At 45.5% G+C, this 22,598-nt stretch overlaps 1 protein-coding gene across 2 annotated transcripts; it reads right to left on the bottom strand.

Annotated features, from left to right (window-relative positions):
- Positions 1-5,229: 5,229 nt before the first annotated feature.
- Positions 5,230-20,183, bottom strand: LOC141911833 (uncharacterized). 2 transcript variants are annotated; one of them, XM_074802896.1, is made up of 14 exons: positions 20,108-20,183; positions 19,101-19,210; positions 18,522-18,600; positions 17,639-17,820; positions 16,891-16,991; positions 16,621-16,692; positions 15,835-15,989; positions 14,947-15,061; positions 14,045-14,169; positions 13,791-13,912; positions 12,860-13,049; positions 11,118-11,213; positions 10,472-10,586; positions 5,230-9,903 (listed from the first exon to the last, which is right to left on the bottom strand). In XM_074802896.1, the coding sequence occupies exons 1-14, from the start codon at positions 20,175-20,177 to the stop codon at positions 5,430-5,432; spliced, it is 6,006 nt and encodes a 2,001-aa protein (XP_074658997.1). In that variant the 5' UTR covers positions 20,178-20,183; the 3' UTR covers positions 5,230-5,429. The 2 variants fall into 2 exon arrangements, with proteins under 2 accessions (XP_074658997.1, XP_074658998.1); XM_074802897.1 differs by having other exon boundaries at positions 19,101-19,207; positions 20,108-20,180.
- Between the last annotated feature and the right edge of the window lie 2,415 nt (positions 20,184-22,598).

The following is a 22,598-nucleotide window of genomic DNA, read 5'->3' as shown; positions in this document are numbered from 1 at the left end:
TTCGCTGATTGGTTGGTCCATTTAACGGGAAAACCACCAGTAACGTAACGTAGTGACGTAGTTTGTTACAAGCGCTGCGATTGGTACGACCGGATTCTGGTCGGCTAGTAACGATTCCTGAGATCGTGAGGTCAAGGGTTCGGAGAACGGCTTAAGCTTAGTGGGTTCGAATCCCTTGACGAGTGAAGATGAAATTTCGTGGATATACTGTTTTCTCAATTAGAGCACGGTATAAATTGAATTTCGGTAAAAACCACCGCACATGATGTGCTTGTTACCCAGGCACGGCACGTTACACAAGGAATCGGCGAGGCGCCCTTGATTGCCGTACACATTAGCGCAGTAACATCCCCACGCGTCTTGTAGTCCCGCGTAATAGTAACCTGAAGACGAAGCAAAATAACAATCAATCGTAAAAACTCCAGTCAACCAGCGCTAAACCGCCACCAGCTTAACGCAACAGGACCCTCGAAATTAGTAGTGAAAGATGAATTACCCGCACTCACTGGGGATCGAACCCGGATCTCATACATTGAAAGCAAGTGTGCTTATCAGTAGACCAATAGAACTAGTCCACTTGGTCAGTCGCTATACAGATTCTGGTATACACTTTTCTGAGAACGGATCGAACACCAGGACTCGCATCTGCAGTGTTGTGAGTGACGAGGTTTTTAGTCTTTTCAACGCATTGGGAACGAACTATAGTAAGTATTACTCGCAATTGTTTGGGTCCTACATGTTCTCTTGGAACTAGTCAAAATTAACCCCCGATTTTGCCGAAACTCTTTCACAACCACCAACATACTATCGCCGATAAATCGGGGAATAGATAAAGTATATTTAAAAAATTCGTAGGGTTTGCTGAGAGGAACGCATTGAAGACATACATTTAATCAGAAATAACCTCAAAGGTTGCTGCTACATGTCCCTGCAGGCCAGGACCACGCTCCACATTTGTGAATTATGATTTGACTCGAAGTAAACCCAAAATGAACGAATTTTAACTCTGAGTTAACTTTACCTCACAACTGAGGAACCGAGCCCTGTATACTATAGATAGTCATAATATAGACTAAACGTAAATGTCCAAATACGTACCGTTCTGGGCGCATAGTTTTCTACATAGGTCTGGATGTTGCGGATTGTAGAGCCCCATGCGATGAGATAAATCTCTGTTCCTACTATCTCGATAACATCCACGATAAACTGCGAAAAAAATTGAAAAAATTTTCAAAAACGCATGCATGATTAAAAACAAAATAAGAGATCGTCGGTGGCGCTTTGTGAGTAAATTAATTAGTATTTTTGTTGCCCCGAAGACATCGAACATTGAAAAAATACGCCTTGAGATATTGAACAATTAAGAAATTACCTTTGCCGTAAATTCTGCTCCGCTCGCTTGCCGCAGTCGGTGTTTGAAGTTTACGGGATGAATTCTGGTAATGTTCACATACACCGGAAGTAAATCTGTAGCTATCGCAGTTCCAGTCATCGCCACACGTGACTGCGCAATCCATCCAATATCTGACCGGAGCAGACGAGAATTTCACACCCGGGTCTTCATCCGGTCTCAACCTGCGAAAACGGAACGATAAATCAGTCGCTTGACCACCGGTCATCAGTGCTGACCAACATATCACCATAGTAACGATAATAACTAAACTCAAACTGGTTTCCATAGTAACACACCGGTCTAGATGCGCGGGTGTTGATAGCGAAATGTTTATTGCAATTTCAACAAGTTCCGGAAGTTGATCGTTTTTCACCAATAATCTGTCAGTTAGGCCAGATGTCCGAAACGGCGAAACGATCCCTGTAGTTTGGACCTAGTACGTAGATGGCAGACGGTGTTAAATGCGCTAGGCCACTAGTTGACTATTTACGAAATTTTAACCACAGTCTTGTAAACTAAGGCCGTACAATATCGAAAAGCACAGTGGTTGCAATCACTTCCAGGATCGCGTGGTGAAAGTCGTACTGTGCGTTACTACGCAAGCCTCGCGCCACGCCTGAAGCACTATGAAAAACAGCGGTAATATCAGGCATTCAAGCCCGAAACGCGAACGACGCAGGGAAACGGGCAAACACGGGATCAAACATGCTTTTCCGAAACCATTTTTCGTTACGACGTCTGTGCAGGGCTTAAGGTTTACGGAGAAATTGCAACTTTGTCAACGATAAAACAGTGTAATTCCGATAAAATCCGATATCAAACCGGTAGAGGCGTGAAATCCATTAGCGATGTAGTTTTAATAACGGTATCCGTTTTCATTCCATTTGTCCCGTTTTGAGCGGTTCCGCATTCCGAACCGATAAAAGAGTTTCGAACTGTGTAATAGGACCCACTTACCTTTCTACACTAATATCGAACCGAGTAACTTTGTAGCGTGCCTCCATTAGTGCCCCTATTATTATTTTATGTGCTTTTAGTTAATTTATATTCATGTTTCATTTAATGCTTGTCAGGCTGTTTACAACAGGATGAATATTCATCGTCGGCTAACCGTGAAAAACATCGCAAAAAGGTTACAAATTCTAAATCGTTTCCTTTTTTCTATTTAAATAATCGAAACGCTTGCTATAGGGCATACCTTAGATTAGCGCGATACAAAAATGAATTTAAGAGATCGCTGATGATATTGTGATCGGAGACATATTGACAGACAGACAGAGAGGACAAAAGCAGACGACCACTGTGAGAATGTATCGCAATAACGTCACAGTATCGGTTTATATCGACAGTGGGCGTGGTCTAATAAATATTCTAGTTTGGATTGTGACGTATTTTGTATTGCCAGCAACGTTTCTATTCGGTACAATAGGAAACGTGTTGACGTTACGCGTCTTGGTGTCGAGGTCCAGATATTACCGGACATCAACTGGAATATTCATGATCGCGTTGTCGGTATTCGACGGTTTGAACGTGTCGGTCTCAGTACCGGTCCTGTTCCTGCGAATAGCGTTCACGCGCGCCGTTCTATCTACGGGTTTTTGTAGTTTTTACATGAGCCTCATTTTCGTTTGCCCGTCGATATCGAACATGGCCTTGACATTCATCAGTTGCGATCGTCTGCTAGTCGTGTTTGTGCCGATGATGGCGCGGATGCTGTGTACGGTGCGGAAGGCGGCGATTTGTCTGTTCGCGCTCGTCGCCGCGCACATCATATTTATTTATCAAACCGCCTCGAATACGGTATTCTCCGTGTCCAGTAACGGGGTTGGAGACTGTGACATGTTTAATCGCCTATTATCGAGAAGAGTTATTCGATCTTTGTTCCGTTTTTGGGTGCCGTTTTTGGTTATTTGTATTTGCAACGTCGGTATAGCCATCAAACTCGGTGTTTACACGAAAATGCGAACGAAACTGACCGGTTCGGTTTCAAATTCTAAAAACAGTCAAACCAATATTCCTTTAACTGTAATGCTTTCCGTGGTGTCGACGGTTTTTATCGTTCTAAATGTCCCGTTGCTCGTGTCGAACTGCCTACGAGTCACAGCCGCAGAGAAAATATCCACCACTGTCTTCAACGCGATATCCTGGGTTACCAGAGCCTGCAACGCCGTAAACTCGGCCGCGAATTTTTACTTGTATTGTTTAAGCTCGAAGGAATTTCGTCGGGATTTCGTCTCCCAGTTCACCACCAGAGCGAAGCCGATAACATCTCGACGGCGGACGGCCAATACAGGGCGAACCTAATACCCAATCCTTAGAGCGTCTCCTCGATGGATAAAGCAACACCTAAACTAGAATTATTCATACGTTATAGCTGTTAGGTACATTTTGTTTGGCTGCACCGTTCTAATCTTGGTTTCGCAAGATTTACCCTATGGATTGTTCATAATTTTAGCCCCACGACGGGACCAGAGAAATTTTGCCCGCAAACTGTAAGCAGGACTCGAACCCGCTCTTTACACAGACAACTTCACCGATTCACTGCCCTTTTCAGGGTTCACCTTTGTTAAACCTGATTTCATGATTTGATTAAATTTCCAATAAAAAGCTGAAGTTGACGATAGACAGCAAGACGGACAGACAAATCAGCGACTTATTAAGAATCTCACGAACGCACATTTACGTTTAACATTGGATGGACTGCGTAGTTTTTTATTAGTCACTATAATATCAGTTATCAATCAGGTTTACATTTACCATGGTTTTAACAACGAAAACCTGCGTCTAATTTTTGAAATTCAATATTTTGGTTTAAAACTCACAGGAATCGCTATTACGAAAGTTTACCAAACGTGCAAATACACGCATCAGGACAGTAAGTGTAATAGATGGGGCCGCTCCGGCTACAGTACAGAGCATCATACGACTAGAAAACACGTGACTATAGCAGACTACCATCACCCGGTCGTATAAAATCGATGAATTAACGTGGAGCAATTAAATTCCTAATTAACTAGAACAGTAGAAATTATCCCGTGTACAACGACTAATTAAACTTTAATTAAATTCGCCGAAATGAGATTAATATTTAACCGACTACAGGTTTTGAATACGCACAGCTGTGTACTTTACCCATGGCTGTATACAAACTACTCCAGTTCTAACTGGTAGGCCTTCGAATAACTGGTCTTCGGTTCGATCGAATCGGATCGGACAAGCGCCGTCCTTTTAACAGATTGAAAACATTTCTTTATATAAACAACACCTGATTGATTCAAATCTAAAATTAGTAGTTAGTAGTTTTAGAATGTAAAGCTTTACCAACCACGCTATATACAGTGGAACTTCGTTGCAACGAACTTCAGGGGACTAGAAAAACTGTTCGTTATATCCGGTATGAAAGTAGTGTAAAGATATTGTCGTATTTGGGACGAAATTCTAGGCTTGTGATAGAAGGTCTGGAAAAACATCATTAGCCAACAGGTTCCGAGTTAGATTTGAGTCAGAGTTAACTCATCGAAAATGAACTGACTTAAACTCGGAGTCAACTCTAACTCTTTGGAACTGGCCCGGGGAATTGGGTCCTGGGTATGTATCAACGACTGGTGTTGCCCAACTGAAAACTAGCATTCGCTGCTAGGTATCTTTTTGTGGTGGTGGTTGGTGGACCGTCCTTCGTCTCTTGAGACTATGTACTAACCTAATTCTCGCCTGTACTGCATGTTTTTATGGATGGGTGCCATCTTTGATATATTGAATGGGATTTCATCCCGCTCCTCGCCCTCTTGCAAGATATCCCACAGAAATGCGACTTCCATTAACAACTATGTGACGACAACAGTTTTATTTGACAAACATCCAACGATCTGATCGAGTTACAGAAATTTGGTTACAACATAGACAAATACATGTATATCAATAAACCTGGGCCTAGTCGGGGATAACTAGTCTTAAGATTTAAGACCATTTTTAGACTTAAGTCTCGACTAAGGAACCTGGCGCGGGGATTTGTTCTCAAGAGGTCTCGTCACTGTACTCAGTTGTTTCCCAACAAAGCTTCGTTCATCAAATCGTCATCGATCTCACACGGCGACGGGTTCGAAATCGGACTGGTCACCGGCTGAAGAAGCTTCGGCGACGCGGGCACAGCGACCGCCACTACCGCCCCGGCGGTGCCCGGTCCGGACGTGCCCGGTTTCCGCGCCGGCTCGCTCGCGTTGGCTCGCTCGGCGGGCGATTCCGGATTCGGTGCCGATATCTCCACCGCCGCGGCGGGCGTCGTCGGTATAATCGAGGTCGCGAGCGCGGGCGATTTCGAAACGTCGCCGACCGCAGAGCCGGTCACGGCGGCGCCCGCAGCCGATCTGGGCGTCATCGGGCAATCGATCACCAATCCGTCGTCATCCTCGGGACTGCTGATATTGCGCGGACTGACCTGTTTTTCCGACGCGGACGACGCGATGCTCAAATCGATAATCGCGTCCTTTTTGTTGGCGTACGGCTGCTCAGCGATCTGATCGACCGGTGTCGGAACGCGGAACGCTCCGGTCTCGACCGGTGGCGCCCCCGCCGCTGCTGCGGTGGTGCTGGCAGCCGCAGACGGCAATGGTGCGGCGATCGGCGACGTCGGTATCAGCCGCGGCGCGGTGGATGTCTCGTCGATGATTTTCACGGTCGGGATGATGATCGGAGCGCGTTCGTTTCGCATCGAGTCGACATCGTCTGGTGATCGTATCTCCTTATCGTCGATCAACATCATCGGTTTGAAACAGTCCGGCGACGCGGCCGACTTCTCTTCCGGGGACGCGGGTGTTGTCGCTGCGGCTGCGGTGGCACAACCAGTCGCGACTAGATCGTGTGACCCGGCGCTCGTTTTATTTATTACCAGATCCTTCTCGGGAATGTCCCCGCGCACAGGGCTGCTTTTCGCGTTCTGTCGAATTTTCAGCATCTGCGATCTGTCGGGAGAATCGAATTTCCGTTCGGCGCCCGCGTTACTGCCACCACCGCTACTACCGGTAGCAGACGATACCGATGACGGCGCCCCCTTTTGATCAGCCCCCGATGCCGGTTTCGAAGTCGACGACGTTTTCAAAATCGAAGCCATCGCCGGTGACGAATCCGACGAACGCTTCGCTTCGAATTTCGAACTTGCGACAGTGGCGCCCCCGATGCTCGATTTGGCGGCCACTTTCTCCGGCCCTAACGACGGTGTCCCGCGATGCGAGTCCGACGACTTTCGGCTCAGCGAACTCGACGCACTAGGGCCGGGCGCAACGGCAGAATTCTTCGCGATTTGAGTTACGGGTTTCGCGCGATCTTTCATCGGGTCGGACGTACTCTTACTAATACCGGCGGTGTCCTTGACCTTGTCTTCGAGGGACGATTCGCGTTTGAGAATTTTCGCCGGAGGTTCGGCGGTGGTTTTCGAGGGCGGCGGGCCCATCAGCGAATCTTTCTTTTCGCCGACGATCGATGTCGATCCGGTGATTTCCGGCGTCGTTTTTGCGGCAGACGGCGATTTCGAAGGAGCAGACGATGATGATGAACCGGTGGCGGCTCCTGTTCCGCTCGATCCTCCTTTAGCCATCGTCAGTTTATCGATAACCGCCGATAACGAGCTCTTACGAGCTTTAATCGGCGACTTGGACGCCGCGGCGGAAGCGGCGGCGCCCCCTAGTGGCGGTGTCGTAACCGTCGGCGTGATGGGTGCAGACGGGACTATAGGCGGCGTCGTCGGCACGATCGCCGAAGATGACGTCACGGCAGACGACGCAGATGTTTGGGTGGGTTTCAACGACGCGGCGGCGACGGCAGGCGGTGCGGTCACAGCGGCGGCGGTGTTCGTATTACTGGACGCGGCAGCCCCTCCGGAAGACGGCATGACGATCGGCTTCAATTTGATCGTCGGCGTTTTGTTCGCCATCAATTTCGAGTCGGTCTTCGACATGGTGACCGTCGTGCCGCCAACGCCGGATGAACTCGAGTATTTCTTCGTGACCTTCGAGCCGGCGCCGGCCGTCTGCTGCGGCTGCGACGCTGAAGAGGAGGAGGAAAGCGACGATGATCCACCGCCACTGCCGCCGCCTTGAGACGACGACAACGATGAAACCGACGATGAGGAGGAAATCGACGAAGTTTTATTACTCGAAGACGAACTGATCTTCATCTGTAGCGGAGAAACGGTTTTCTCCGTCGTTGATGAAGACGACTTCGAACTCGACGACGAAGTCTTACTCGAAACCAGCCCCGATGATGACGATGACGACTTCGACGGCGAAGAAGATGACGTCGACGATGAAGTCTTCGACGACGAGGCCGGCTGAACTTGCAGTTTTCCGCCGCTGGTCGTGATTTTGATGGTGGTCACTGATTTATGATCGGACTTCACCGAATACGACGAAGACGACGACGAACTTTTCGCCGGCGATGACTTCAACCCGTCCGCGCCGCTGCCCGTGCGTCGCTTCTTGTACGACCGGTCCTTCTTCGACGAGCTGTCCTTCTTACGTTTGCCGTTGTCGTCCGGGTCTTTCGACGATGACGATGACGAATAGGTCGACGAGTCTTTCTTTTTGATCTTGTCCTTTTTCACCGACATCTTCAACGACGATCCGCCGCTGCCCGGGTCTTTACCGTCGGCGGTCGACGTCCCGATCCGCGCGCCGCCGCCGCCGCTAGCAGACGACCCTCCGCCGCCACCGCTCCCGGACTTCGTCGATATAACGATCGATGCGTTACCGGTGCTGGTGCTCGTGAACATTTGCGACGACGATTTCTCCGACGACGACTTGTCCGAGCCGTATTCCAGAATCTGCTCCAACTTTTCCGACTTGGACAATTCTTTCGCCTGTTTCGACGGATACTCGGATGACCGACCAGACGACGACGTTCCCGAATCGTCGCTTTTCGACGACGACGACGAAGATTTCGCGGCGAATTTCGACGTTGAAGAGGACGACGACTTTTTGCGATCGTCTTTCGAATAATCGCGATCTTTTTTGTCTTTATCGCGCGGTGGTTTATCGCGCCGCTCCCCGCCGCCGCCGCCGCTGCTGCTGCCCTTTTCGCGGCGCTCGCTGCTCTTCTGCTCAGATTTCTCCGAACGCCCGAACGCCTTCGCAGCCGCGCCGACACCAGGTGTCGCCGTTGCGACGACGGCGCTACGCTCACCGCCGCCGAACGAGTCGACAATCGACTCGAACGTCATCAACGCGTCGGTCAAACTTTTCGACGACGCGCCGACGTCCGTTGTCGACGACGATTGACCCGTCGACGGTTGACTAAACCCCAAACTTTGCGATGAGGATTCCATTTCAGGCGCCTCCGATTTCGTCAATCGTTGCTGCAATTCGGACACATTTCCGCCGGTCGCCGCGGTGGCGCTGCCGCTGCCGGTATTCGACACGCCGGTTCCGTAGGTGCTCAAAAAATCCTGCGACTTAATCGCCTCCTTCAAGAACACTTCCGTGTCCGTCGCGCTGATGGCGGACGCCTCCGGCAAACTGCCGAGCAGCTCGTCCAGGCTCGACGTCGACGGGAATCCGCGCTGGATGAAATCGTCGCCGATCACCGGATTCGCGAGGTCGTCTTTCGCGAGCGTCGGTTTTTTTACGATCGCCGAGTCGGTCTGCTGCTGCGACTTCGACGATGGCGGTTCATAGATATTGCTCAGCAGGCCCGCCAACTCCCCCTGCTGGACACCATGCACGTTTTTTGAATCCTGTCTCAAGATGCTTTCGAACGATGCGGCTATCTGCTGCTGCTGCTGCCCGCTAGACATCCCGCCTGCTGCAGCCGGCGCGGGAGGAGGCATGATCTGATGCTGATGCTGTTGCTGCTGCGAGACGAGCGGTAGGTCGAACGCGTCATTCGAATCCAAATCTAAACTCATGTTGTAATCGTCTTCGGAGTATTTGCGTTTCGGGCTCTTGCCGCTGGCGCTACCGGGACTGCGCGCGTCCGACGGAACTTTCCGTTTGCGCGGTTTACGCTGCTTCAATTGTTGCAGGTTGCTGGCGGCGACAGCGGCGGCCGCGGCGTCTCCACCGAGCAAACTCGGCAACAACGCCGACGTCTCCGTATCGGGGCTGTTCTGATCGAGCAAGCTGGCCAGCATCGGATTTTTGGCGACCTTCTCGGCGCCGATCGACTCGACGATGTCTTTCGGCGGCGGACCCATGTCGCGGTAGAACATCTCGTAATCGAATCCGTCAGCGCCGTCCGCCTGCTGCTGCTGTTGTTGCTCGGCCGCGTTCGGTAAAGACGGCGACACCAGCTCGTCGGCGTCGTCGGCATCGCCCACTACGACATCGGACGCCGATATGGTCGGTAGGTGCTGCGTGGCGGTCAGTAACGACTCGACGATCTCGTATTTCTGCCCGTTGACGGCCTCTTCGAGCTCTTTCGACTCAAGTAGCGCGGCCGCCGCTGCCGTGATGCTCTCCGTTTTGACTTGCGTTTTCAGTTTGCTGACGACCGCTCTCATCGTGATCGGTATCGACATACAACTGAAATACAACAAATACCTCATAAATAACGTATCAACGTAGCGACATACGGTAGCCTCCATATAGCCCACTATGATATCATCGGATTGCCCACTAGAGATTTTATTGACACTTCAAGAAAACATGTCTTACTCCATACATCTCCCCTATGACATCATCAGTCGTGGTAGGGATCATTCATTTATTACGTGCGCATAAAATTTGAATTTTTCAACCCCCCTCCCCCTCTGTACGCAAAATCGGCCATTTTTTCATATACGTTAAGCATTACAGTACGCAATTGCACTGACCCCTCCCCCCTCCCTTGATGCGTACGTAATAAATGAATGACCCCGTACCTATGACATCATCAACTACCCACTACTGATTTCCTCCCAGAAAAGATGGCTTCCTTCATTAATCACCCTTTGACATCATCAAATCGCGCTAGTACGTGTAGCGATTAGATCTATCGATCGTTTTGGATGAGATAGCCGCTTCTATGAATTGCCCTATGACATCACCAGATTGCCCGCTAGTTTGTTGATCTATAAACACTTCACGACGTCTGTGAATTAACTCGGCTTACCGTTGAATAACTTTACACAGATAGTCGTCAGACCCGACTCCGGCGGCGAATTCATCCGTTTGAAGATCTTCCATCGTACACTTAACGTTCGTCACATCGCTCAAATCTATTTCAACTGGAACGAACAGGAAAATAATCTTACTTTAATTATCCATCTTTTCGAAAAACCCTTCTCCAGGAGCCACCCATGACAGAAAAGGATGAAATAACCATTATTCAGATATTCATGTAGCCACCCACAAGAACAAGGGATATATCTTTGAATGTTAGGGATTGGATAAGGGGTCATTCATTTATTACGTACGCATAAAATTTGAATTTTTCAACCCCCCTCCCCCTCTGTACGCAAAATCGGCCATTTTTTCATATACATTAAGCATTACAGTACGCAAATGCACTTACACCTCCCCCTCCCCTAGTGCGTACGTAATAAATGAATGACCCCTGATGTTGGGGATGCTTCTGAATGTCATGAGTTGGATATTCTTGGAGCCCACCCAATGCATATGCTCCTATAAGAAAACTGTGACCAAAGAGTGACGACCACTCTAATTTTCACCCCTCTAACATGGTTCCTTCACATGGCTATGATTGATATTCTAACTGACCATTAGCGCATTCAAGAAATTTGAATTGAACGGCTTACCTGTTGCCATGGCGTCTTTGAGCGGATGCTCGAAATTGATCGTAATCAATTGCAGAGAGGTTGGAGAAATTTCAAACACGACCGAACCCTCGTCATCTGTGGAAAAAATAAATAATATCTAGATTTGATCAAAATTTGGATTGTGACTTGAGCGGAGTCTAATGTACCATCTAACTCAGATATCACTCTCAAGTCAAAAGATCTGACTTGAGCGGAGTCTACTGTACCATCCAACTCAGCTATCACTGTCAAGTCAAAAGATCAGACTTGAGCGGAGTCTACTGTACCATCCAACTCAGATATCACTCTCAAGTCAAAAGATCTGACTTGAGCGGAGTCTACTGTACCATCCAACTCAGCTATCACTGTCAAGTCAAAAGATCAGACTTGAGCGGAGTCTACTGTACCATCCAACTCAGATATCACTGTCAAGTCAAAAGATCTGGCTTGAGCGGAGTCTACTGTACCATCCAACTCAGATATCACTCTCAAGTCAAAAGATCTGACTTGAGCGGAGTCTACTGTACCATCCAACTCAGCTATAACTGTCAAGTCAAAAGATCAGACTTGAGCGGAGTCTACTGTACCATCCAACTCAGATATCACTGTCAAGTCAAAAGATCTGGCTTGAGCGGAGTCTCCTGTACCATCCAACTCAGATATCACTGTCAAATCAAAAGATCTGGCTTGAGCGGAGTCTACTGTACCATCCAACTCAGATTTCACTCTCAAGTCTTAAGATCCGACTTGAGCGGAGTATACTGTACCATCCAACTCAGATATCACTCTCAAGTCAAAAGATCTGACTTGAGCGGAGTCTACTGTACCATCCAACTCAGCTATAACTGTCAAGTCAAAAGATCAGACTTGAGCGGAGTCTACTGTACCATCCAACTCAGATATCACTGTCAAGTCAAAAGATCTGGCTTGAGCGGAGTCTACTGTACCATCCAACTCAGATATCACTCTCAAGTCAAAAAATCTGACTTGAGCGGAGTCTACTGTACCATCCAACTCAGATTTCACTCTCAAGTCTTAAGATCCGACTTGAGCGGAGTATACTGTACCATCCAACTCAGATATCACTCTCAAGTCAAAAGATCTGACTTGAGCGGAGTCTACTGTACCATCCAACTCAGCTATAACTGTCAAGTCAAAAGATCAGACTTGAGCGGAGTCTACTGTACCATCCAACTCAGATATCACTGTCAAGTCAAAAGATCTGGCTTGAGCGGAGTCTCCTGTACCATCCAACTCAGATATCACTGTCAAATCAAAAGATCTGGCTTGAGCGGAGTCTACTGTACCATCCAACTCAGATATCACTGTCAAGTCAAAAGATCTGGCTTGAGCGGAGTCTACTGTACCATCCAACTCAGATATCACTGTCAAGTCAAAAGATCTGGCTTGAGCGGAGTCTCCTGTACCATCCAACTCAGATATCACTGTCAAATCAAAAGATCTGGCTTGAGCGGAGTCTACTGTACCATCCAACTCAGATATCACTGTCAAGTCAAAAGATCTGGCTTGAGCGGAGTCTACTGTACCATCCAACTCAGATATCACTGTCAAATCAAAAGATCTGGCTTGAGCGGAGTCTACTGTACCATCCAACTCGGATATCACTCTCAAGTCAAAAGATCTGACTTGAGCGGAGTCTACTGTATCCACTACGCAAATCAAATATCACCTTTAATTCCGACAAATTTTCAGGGGCCAATCAGATCCACCATTATACATACCCTTTTTCGAGTGAGGCCGAACGCAGCTTCCGATGAGCGTGTTGAACTGCAGTTGTTGCCGTAGCAACACGAGAAGTTGCGGAACGCTGGTCGGATGCGAAAACGGCACTTTCGTAATCATCTGACCAATCATATCGTCCGGTTCGACCGAGTCGCTGATGTAGTAACAATGCTGCTGATCGGGCAAAGTCTGAAATATAGGAATAAACAAAAAATTTGAAAGCTTCAACCTCGTTATGGGCATTATCAGCAGGTTCCATGTTTCTTGTTCCCTTCAACCCACTGAGTGCCACTCAGGGTAATATCAGCAGGTTCCATGTTTCTTGTTCCCTTCAACCCACTGAGTGCCACTCAGGGCATTATCAGCAGGTTCCATGTTTCTTGTTCCCCTCAACCCACTGAGTGCCACTCAGGGTAATATCAGCAGGTTTGAGGTGAATTGTTCCCCTTAACCCTCTGAGTGCCACTCAGAGTATCATCAGCAGATTTTAGGTATCTTGTTCCACTCAACCCACTGAGTGCCACTCGGAGTATCATCAGCAGATTTTAGGTTTCTTGTTCCCCTCAACCCACTGAGTGCCACTCATGGTATTGTCAGCAGGTTTGAGGTATCTTGTTCCACTCAACCCACTGAGTGCCACTCAGAGTATTATCAGCACGTTTGAGGTTTCTTGTTCCCCTCAACCCACTGAGCGCCACTCATGGTATTATCAGCAGTTTTGAGGTTTCTTGTTCCCCTCACACAGGTCATTACTAGCTGGTCCTAGTTTTAAACGAACAACAGCGGCCACCAGTCGGCCATTTTGAATCTGCCCGGGCCAGTTTTTTGGCTGCTGATGAGTCTAGCATAAGTACGCGTACGAACTAAATATCGAGACCAACCATTGAGGCTACGTCTAATGTCGCCCGATAATGAATAACGTTAACCTACCACGTAGAATCCACGTTTCGGGTTGATGTTCAGCAGATCTTTCTTCGTGAATTTCTGCGACAAGCCGTCGATGATCAACGACAACATCGACGTACAGGACGCCTCATCTCCAAACTCGATGTCTGTCGACGAAAAAAATGAAAAAAAAAAACGAGACATCAAAACTTCAGTCGGCACGCAAGACTTTTCAAAACCGGCAACACCTGGTGGATCCTCAGTCTTAACCCATTAGCCCTCAGACCTGCGGAACTTACTGGTGACGGTCTGTATTTTGCGTATGATACCAAGGGACATCGGAATCGGTTTTTGTAAATGCAACACGAAATATGCGTTCAACGAACAGCTGTTCGTAGCGATCAATGGCGGAAACGACGGCAAACTGAAAATAATATCACATCGCAAATATTCAAACGACGATAAAACCGGAAACAAAGGTGAATCAATAATTCCATAATTAAGGATCATTCATTTATTACGTACGCATAAAATTTGAATTTTTCAAACCCGCCCCCCCCTCTGTACGCAAAATCGGCCATTTTACCACATACATTAAGCATTACAGTACGCAATTGCACTGACCCCTCCCCCTCCCATAATGCGTACGTAATAAATGAATGACCCCTTAGTGGACACTACAGCAGGGTGGCCACCATCTACTCGTTCACCAATCACCCGAGTTTAGCCTGATTGTTCTATGCGATTATTCAAAAATTTCCAGAGAAATTTCAGAGGTTTAAAATTCTAAATTCATTCGTTTTGAATCATGAACTGATAAATTAAGACGTGATCGATAGCATTATCCAAATTCCGTGAGTTTTCCAGGGTTTTGCGAAGATTTGTCGAATTCCCTGATATGTTCTTGCTTTTTACGGCTATGATAAAAAAATAAATCTTTATGTATTTTTGCTATGATTGATTGCAACTGATTTTAATCATCTACTAAAAACTCGGTCTGAAGAATATTCGCATCGATACAAACTGTGACCGAACAGTGACGACTTTCAAACGCTCTTAGTTTCACCCTTAAAACATGGTGGAAAAATGTAGATGCCACCAACTTCTGACTTCTTCAACTAACGACCTATCTAACTTTAAACCCGAGGACAGCATCGCAGACCAGTTTAAAATTTCATAAATATAGACCATAACTGCTTACCTTTTGCCGTCATGACCCTTGCTGACAGTCATCAGTGGTTTTGTTTGCAACCGATTCGGCGTCGCTGATTCCAGTTCAACCGTCGCACTGTGACCCAAATTATTATCAGTTATCGCTACAAAAAAGTGAATAATGAACGTATTTATCTGAACCAAGCATCAATACTTATTAATCGGCTGCTCCATCCCCCATGCATTGTTGAAAGATATGCAATAATGTAAAAGATGTCATACACACTTCACATGTGTTCAGTGCTTCACCTGAGGTATTATTGATTGAAAATGAACTACAAACACCAGACATTAGACATTTTAGCAGCACAATTTCAAAAACTGATCATCCACACTTCACACACGTGTTCAGTGCTTCACCTGAGACATTTCTAATTGAAAATGAACTACAAACACCAGATATTAGACATTTTAGCAGCACACTTTAAAAAACTGATCGTCCACACTTCACATGTGTTCAGTGCTTCACCTGAGACATTTCTAATTGAAAATGAACTACAAACACCAGATATTAGACATTTTAGCAGCACAATTTCAAAAACTGATCGTCCACACTTCACATGTGTTCATTACTTCACGTGATATATTTTCATTTGAAAATGAACTACAAACACCAGACATTAGACATTTTATCAGCACACTTTCAAAAACTGATCGTCCACACTTCACATGTGTTCAGTGCTTCACCTGAGACATTTCTAATTGAAAATGAACTACAAACACCAGATATTAGACATTTTAGCAGCACAATTTCAAAAACTGATCGTCCACACTTCACATGTGTTCACCTGAGATATCATTGATTGATAATGAACAACACACACCAGACATTAGTTTGGTCATTGCGAAGGTTGAAGCAGAAATTTCGAAGCGTTACCTTCGACGGTTAGCGAGTACGCCGATTTCGTGACCGGGTTCAGAAGGTCGTACGGAGCGACGAAATAGATGAGTTTCATCGGCAGACCGCCGACGCGAGGCTGCACGATTCCCAGCGGCGATTTGTGAATATAATTCGACACGCCGCAAATCGAACTGAAAAAAAAGCGAAAAGAGAAACATTCAGTTACATCAGTTACGCACCCGTTCAGCGCCGACTAATTAACACCCGAATGAGCTGGAGATAATTTGAAAATGTCTTTAAAATTCCACCCCATCGCTTTGAATAACAGGCATTCAATCAATTAACGCAGCAAAAATACATAAGACATTCGTGGAAACGGTTTGATTACACGAGTGATCTACCAATCTAAACACCATGGTTCCCACAGTTATATGAATTAAAGATTCCCAAGTATTTCATGGGCGATTTTTCAATTTTCCCAACTGGAAATGAACAGATACCATCATGCTACAGTCGAGATTTCAGTGGCGACTGGTTGATAAAGGTGATTTTTAAGGGAAATCGCTGAAGAAAGTTACCCTTGGCAAATGTTATACGTGAAATGTAAATGAAATTCCCAAATAATTTCCTGATTCAAGGAAAATTTTTCAAATTCCCAAAAATTTTCGAAACCGAGAATTATTATTTCAAAATTCCCAAGTTTTTCCCAATTTCCCTGTTCTGCGGGAACCATGTAACACATTTCCCCGAATTTGACCTGATTTTCATCTCTTTAACAATACACCTCCACTTCCCTCCCCGGTCAGTTATAGGTTGATTTACCTCTGAAGTTGAGACAGCATGTTCAAATCCGTTTCAAGCGATTGCAAGGCCATAAATGCAGTTTTCTGTTTCCTGTGAATATGAAGAACTTATAAGTACAGTTTTATGAAGAAGATTAAGCTCGAAAAAAGTTTTAGTCGTTGACCGGTACCCCATTGCTACTGATTTAACAATAACAATGGGCCACTCCGGCAAGCCAGTATTCCACCAGATGTCGCTAGCGGCACCGGCATTTTCGTTTGACGTTCAAACGAAGAACGAACAACTCACTTGTCGCCGCCGATTTTATAGATTCCGTTCAGTCCGGTCAGATGTTCGGTGAATTCGTCGAATTTCACATCTTTCAATAACTGCATCATTTCCGCACACGGCTAAAAAACAAACAAACGAATACGCGTTAAATTTTCGTTTACGAGACAAGTGAAATCTGCTTTACCCCGCCTTAGTACCGAGTAACTCTTTATTACCCTTAACCCTTTCAGTGCTGACTAGTTAATACCCTATAGTGCTGAAGATAATTTGAAAATTTTGAAAAATTCCACCCTAGTGTGTTGAATAACGGGAATACCACTATAGTGCATCTACACTGCGGTGCGGTGTATCGTTAGTTACTCATATTTCTCTACATTTGAGAGGTGCTGCCATCTTTCAGTAGAGATAGAAACTAATTACTAATTACAATACACCCCAGTGCGGTGTACTAGCAAAATCCATCGCCGATTTGTACACCGCACTGCGATGTAGACGCACTGAAAAGGTTAAGTCTTTAGGACGGGTAAAATGGAGATAAGGACCATCACGATTCATTATCGGTAGTCGTGACTATTTATCATTTGTATTCCATTGATCAGAAAATCAATGAAATCGAACATTTAATATCGTCCAATAATGTAACATTTCAACGAAAATGAATTTCACCGTCAATGCACGAACAATCCCTAATGAACCCATATATTATGATATAACTAATGTTAGAGATGAACTTTATCGATGACGTAGAAGTCCGATTGAAACTTACGACTGGATGATCGCCGTGATGCGCGACGTTCAGATCTTGTATTTTTCCGTTGGCGTCGATTTTGATTTCGACGTAGAACATGTCGGAACTGATGAAACAGTCGGCACCGGCCATCGTGAACTTCAACCCGACGCTTCGCGCCACCGAATTCAACTTCTCCACGAACGTCTGTTGATTCACGACTAAAAAAAAACGAAACAAAACGATCGAAACACACGTCGTATAAACAGCGATTTGATATTCGCGGAGCCATCCACTAAACAAAGGGATGGTTCCAAATATTACATTATCGTATCATATCATAATTTACCGTCAATTGAAGGCCTGTAATAGGCCTATGACTAGACAGCCTCTTGCTTTGAAACTAAGCGTACTCGTGAGGTAGGCACTTAACCCTTTCAGTGCTGGCTAATTAATATCCTGTAGTGCTGAAGATAATTTGAAAATTCTGAAAAATTCCACCCTAGTGTGTTGAACAACAGGAATAGCACTATAGTGCGTCTACACCGCGGTGCAGTGTATCGTTAGTTACTAATATTTCACTATCTTTGACAGTTGCTGCCATCTTTCAAGAGAGATAATTAGTAATTACTAATTAAATCAATACATTGCAGTGCGGTGTACTAGCAAAATCCATCACTGATTTGTACACCACACTGCGGTGTAGATGCACTGAAAGGGTTAAGGTGCCCTCTTAGCGTTCCTTTTTTCTATGACGGTGCTGTCGTGAGATTAAAGTCTAGATTTTTTCTTAGTTTTCTTTAATTTCGTAGTCAAATTTCATTCTTAGAAGTCCCGATAGCTATTCTTTTTCTTTCGCTTAAGTGTATTGATTTTGTAGCTTGCAAATTCTCGCGATACGGAAAGGAGTGACAAAACGTACCTTTAACAGCTTTCTGTAACTGGTCTAAATGTTTTTGTAACTGAGCCTTGTCGACGCATTCCGTGTGATGCCTTTTATCCTGAAGAAGAAGAAATCCGATATATAAAATTCAAATTTGCCAGCTAGGCCTCGATGTAAATTTCAACTAGGGCCATTTCACAGAGACTGAGAGCTTTCTTCATTAATGATCCTATTGCCCTATCGTGACTGATAGGCCTAGAGGAAGGCGCAATTTTCAACTTAAAAGAAATCGAACAATTTTCAGCTCCACTGTGTATGGCAAAGGGATCAAAAATATGAAAACAAATACACTTTTCATAAATCTACCAGATTTTTCACAATTTCTCAGACAGGCGTACTTTTTTTCACTATATTTCACATTTCAGAATTTGTAAAGGTAAAAGCCCCTAGAGTCCTCCTGGACCCAGTTCCACAGTTGTGAGTTAGAGTTAACTCTGAGTTAAAAGTTAGTTCATTTTCAATGTTTTAACTCAGAGTCAAATCTTAACTCGGAACTGTGGAACTGGACCCTGGTTACAAAAATAGCAAGCGTTAGGGGGCCTATTTGGGTGCGCCTACCGACATCGCCATTCGAAGCGCTTTCGTCGTATCGGTCCATGACTTCATTTGGTCGGCTTTCAAACGTAAACGTTCCATTAATTCCGTCAATCTTTTATCGCCGGCTGCTGCTGTTTTGAAAATGGAAAAAAAAACATTAAACGCGACTGTAACACCACTGCCAAGACTAAACGACAGTAGTTGGGGCGTCTCCTAATTCATAGAAAGAGGATATATTGCTGAAGAGGCATTATTCAAGTAAACCTATTTTGCCAAAATCTACCAATAAAATAACAAAATCATGGGCGTCACCAGATCAGAGGGGGGCTATTTGTGTGCTTTAATACTGGTCCAGGTTCAGGTTCAAATTCTGCTCTATTTTCTCTAATTCTGTTCTCCAAATCAGTTAACACGAATTTTGCGATGACTCATTCTGATTGGCTAATTTACACTACACATTGATGTGAGCGGTATAAATTAGCCAATCAGAACCTGAGTTATTGGTTATAAACAGCATTCTGGGATAAACAGGAATAATGCCGCATTGGCAAAATATCCACTGCCTAATTTATTTGATCGAAATTACGGGTTTCATATTCCCTAGACCTCCCTGAAAAATAATCTCGTTGCGGGGAATTGGAAATTGTTAGGCAGGGGTAGGCCTACGAAAGGGTAAGCGTCGAAATTCGTGTAGTGGCGCCACCAAGCGGAGTGGACGGTACTCAGTAGGCCCTAACTTGATGGCCAAGAGTTAGAAATTGAAGCTTTTCTCAATGGGCCTTTTTTAATTCTACTTTCTGCGGGGAATGAATCACTACTTTGTCGTAAGAATGAACTGTCAATGTCAGTCGACATGTTAGATGCACGTCTAACAAAAAAGTCAACCGTCAACTAGACTAGAGTAAGACTGTTTTTGTCGGATTGATACGGATTAACGATAATCCCCGAGGCCTCTGAAACCTTGTCATCGGATAAATCCTAAACCTGAAACGAATACTTCAAATTCCGTTAATCTAAAAATTGCTCACCGTTTGACGGGCCGTCCTGGCCCGTTTTTTGGCCGGCAGCTGTCGAGCCCGATCCGACAACCGACGCCATTTTGATTACATTTTACTACCGAATAGCTTAGCGATAAACTGCAAGGTCACCGTGGAGCCGATGTATTGCGCAATGCGCTGCTCATCTCAAATTCAATTAAACTAAGTACTTTATTTGGAACTTACCGTAGACCGCGATTATTGTACATCAAATCGTGACGCCAGGCGAGGATCTAGGATTTTTGTCCAGGAGGGGGTTCATACAAAATGTTAATGTTATACCGCCGACTAAAATCTCTGATAGGGGCATACGGCTATTGTTTGGCCAAACACCGATGTCAGGTCGCCGGCGCCCGGGGAAGTGGATGGTCTTAAAGTACATTCCTTCAAGAAAACGATTAAAAAATATTTGGTAGCTGAGCAGGGGGCGGTCACGACCACTGAAACGGCCATTGTGCACGGCCACTGGCTAGTACGAGCTTGCCATGGATCTCTGAACTGTTGAGTAACTAGAACTACTTTTGCAAGAGCTATGCCAAAAATGGGACAAAATTCATTTTTGTACAGAGATATCTGTGTAGTTTTCACGAATAATTGATTTATTTAGTCGAAATATTTAATCGAAATGTAAAAGAAATCGATTGCCAACCATCTACTAGCGACACCTGGAGGATCTCGACCAACCATAAGTGGAATCCTCTATTGCCACAGTAGCGCTGCGGGTACTCCATCGCTAGATAGGGTGGAATTATTTCACCTCTTGACTGTGTGGAATTTCAGCGATTGGCTTGAAGCCCTCGGGGCTGTACGGTAAAAAAGACGGAGACTGTAGCAGACATGATAGCGGTCTGGTGAAAACAGATAACTTATCGATATGTGCCCGACGCGTGTGACGCCTCGTCCAGATGTGTCGGGTCGGCGTTCAATTCAAAGATCACCGGCCACACGAATGCTGGTTGAAATATTACAAATGCCCGAGTTTGAGGTCAGAGCAGTCGGCGTATTTCTTCGACAAACTCTACTGTAATAACGGTAAGACGCGTGGCACGGGACTATAAGGTGAAGGTCAACGCATTAGCGAGAACAGTAGCAATGGAGGTTTAGTCCGGATGCCATGAATTCAACATTGTTTCTTGAAGTAGGAAATACCAGTTTGATTGTTTGTCGCTGTTTGCGGCTGCGCGGAGCTGCCTGTGACTGGCGTGTACAGTTTACACTTAAACTGACCGGAAATACGCTGGCACGTGATCCCTATGCAGCCTGCATTCCGGCTACATTCACCGACGCATTCGAGACAAGATCTACCAGCATCAATTGTGTCGAGAATCGTCGCTTCATCGGTCCAGTTAGAACGATGTTCAAACTTTTCGACGACGTAATTACTTCCTGTACAGTTAGTTTCCAATTTGACGCCTGGAAATAGTTAAAAGGGAGATAATGAGACCTTAAAAAACATAATTCGAGTAATGAAAATTATTGTTGTCCAAGTAAATTAAAATGAGCTTTAACTATGACTGATGAAGAGTTCGATAATAAATACATTTCCTCTGTAGATATAAAGTAACTGAAAACGTAATTCTGGCTGTTGAGTCATTGAAATGCAAATTAACTATTTTTCTTTTAATTCTAACGATTCTAAAAACAAAACAAAAATCTTTACCGTAAACTTCCACCTCGCACAAGCTCAAAGCTCCTGTACCGGACGGCTTCGTGACGATCACAGTATTTCCGGTCATGTGACCGGGGCAGAAGAACTCTTTCACTTCCGACGATTTCATTTTCGCTTCCTGTTCGGCGCAAATTGTATTCTGTGGTATGTTAGATAGATTCATGTCCGGCGGAGACTCGTCCGTAGTGACTAGAATTTTGAATTTCTTCAGACGATACGCTGCAATATGAAGTACGAAATCGTTAATAGAAGATTTACATTGCTTTTGCTTGATTTGATCGAAATGTTTTCTTCATTTTGGTTTTAGGTTTTTGGGCTTTAGGTTTGGGTTGAAATTTGAAGTAATCCCCGTAGAAAACCAGGCACTACTAGGTGAACGTTTTAACCATAGTCCAAATAATCAGCCTAGAGCTCTAAGTAAAACCTATCTATAAAACTGTGTCATGGGATGAAATTTAAAGAGCTTCCGAGGTTGAAGTTGGAGCTGGTTTATAACGCCGGTTCACGGTTCAAAGTTTGTTTGTTTCTTTGTTTTTGTTTAATGTCGTCCGGATCTCGGTTCCTCGAGACTATGGACAAAGGGCAGTATAGTTCTGACCGGCGTTTTTAATCGTTTACCGTCATAATCTCTGTTGACCAGAATCACGCTCGTCACTGAGTATCGAGCATCTAGATGAACTTTCCACCAGAGCGGCTTTCCGTTCGGTTCCGAGGCTTTGGTGTGTGTACAGGACCCGCGGTTCATGTTTGTATTTTGGTTTCCATCCACTGCCGCTGATGATAGCTTTATGTTCGTTTTTTGGTTACTAGACT

This window comes from Tubulanus polymorphus, chromosome 10 (assembly GCF_964204645.1).
Source record: "Tubulanus polymorphus chromosome 10, tnTubPoly1.2, whole genome shotgun sequence".
Taxonomy (NCBI): domain Eukaryota; kingdom Metazoa; phylum Nemertea; class Palaeonemertea; order Tubulaniformes; family Tubulanidae; genus Tubulanus; species Tubulanus polymorphus.
Note: the sequence above shows the minus strand (reverse complement) of the source record. Positions and strands in the feature narration are given on the sequence as shown.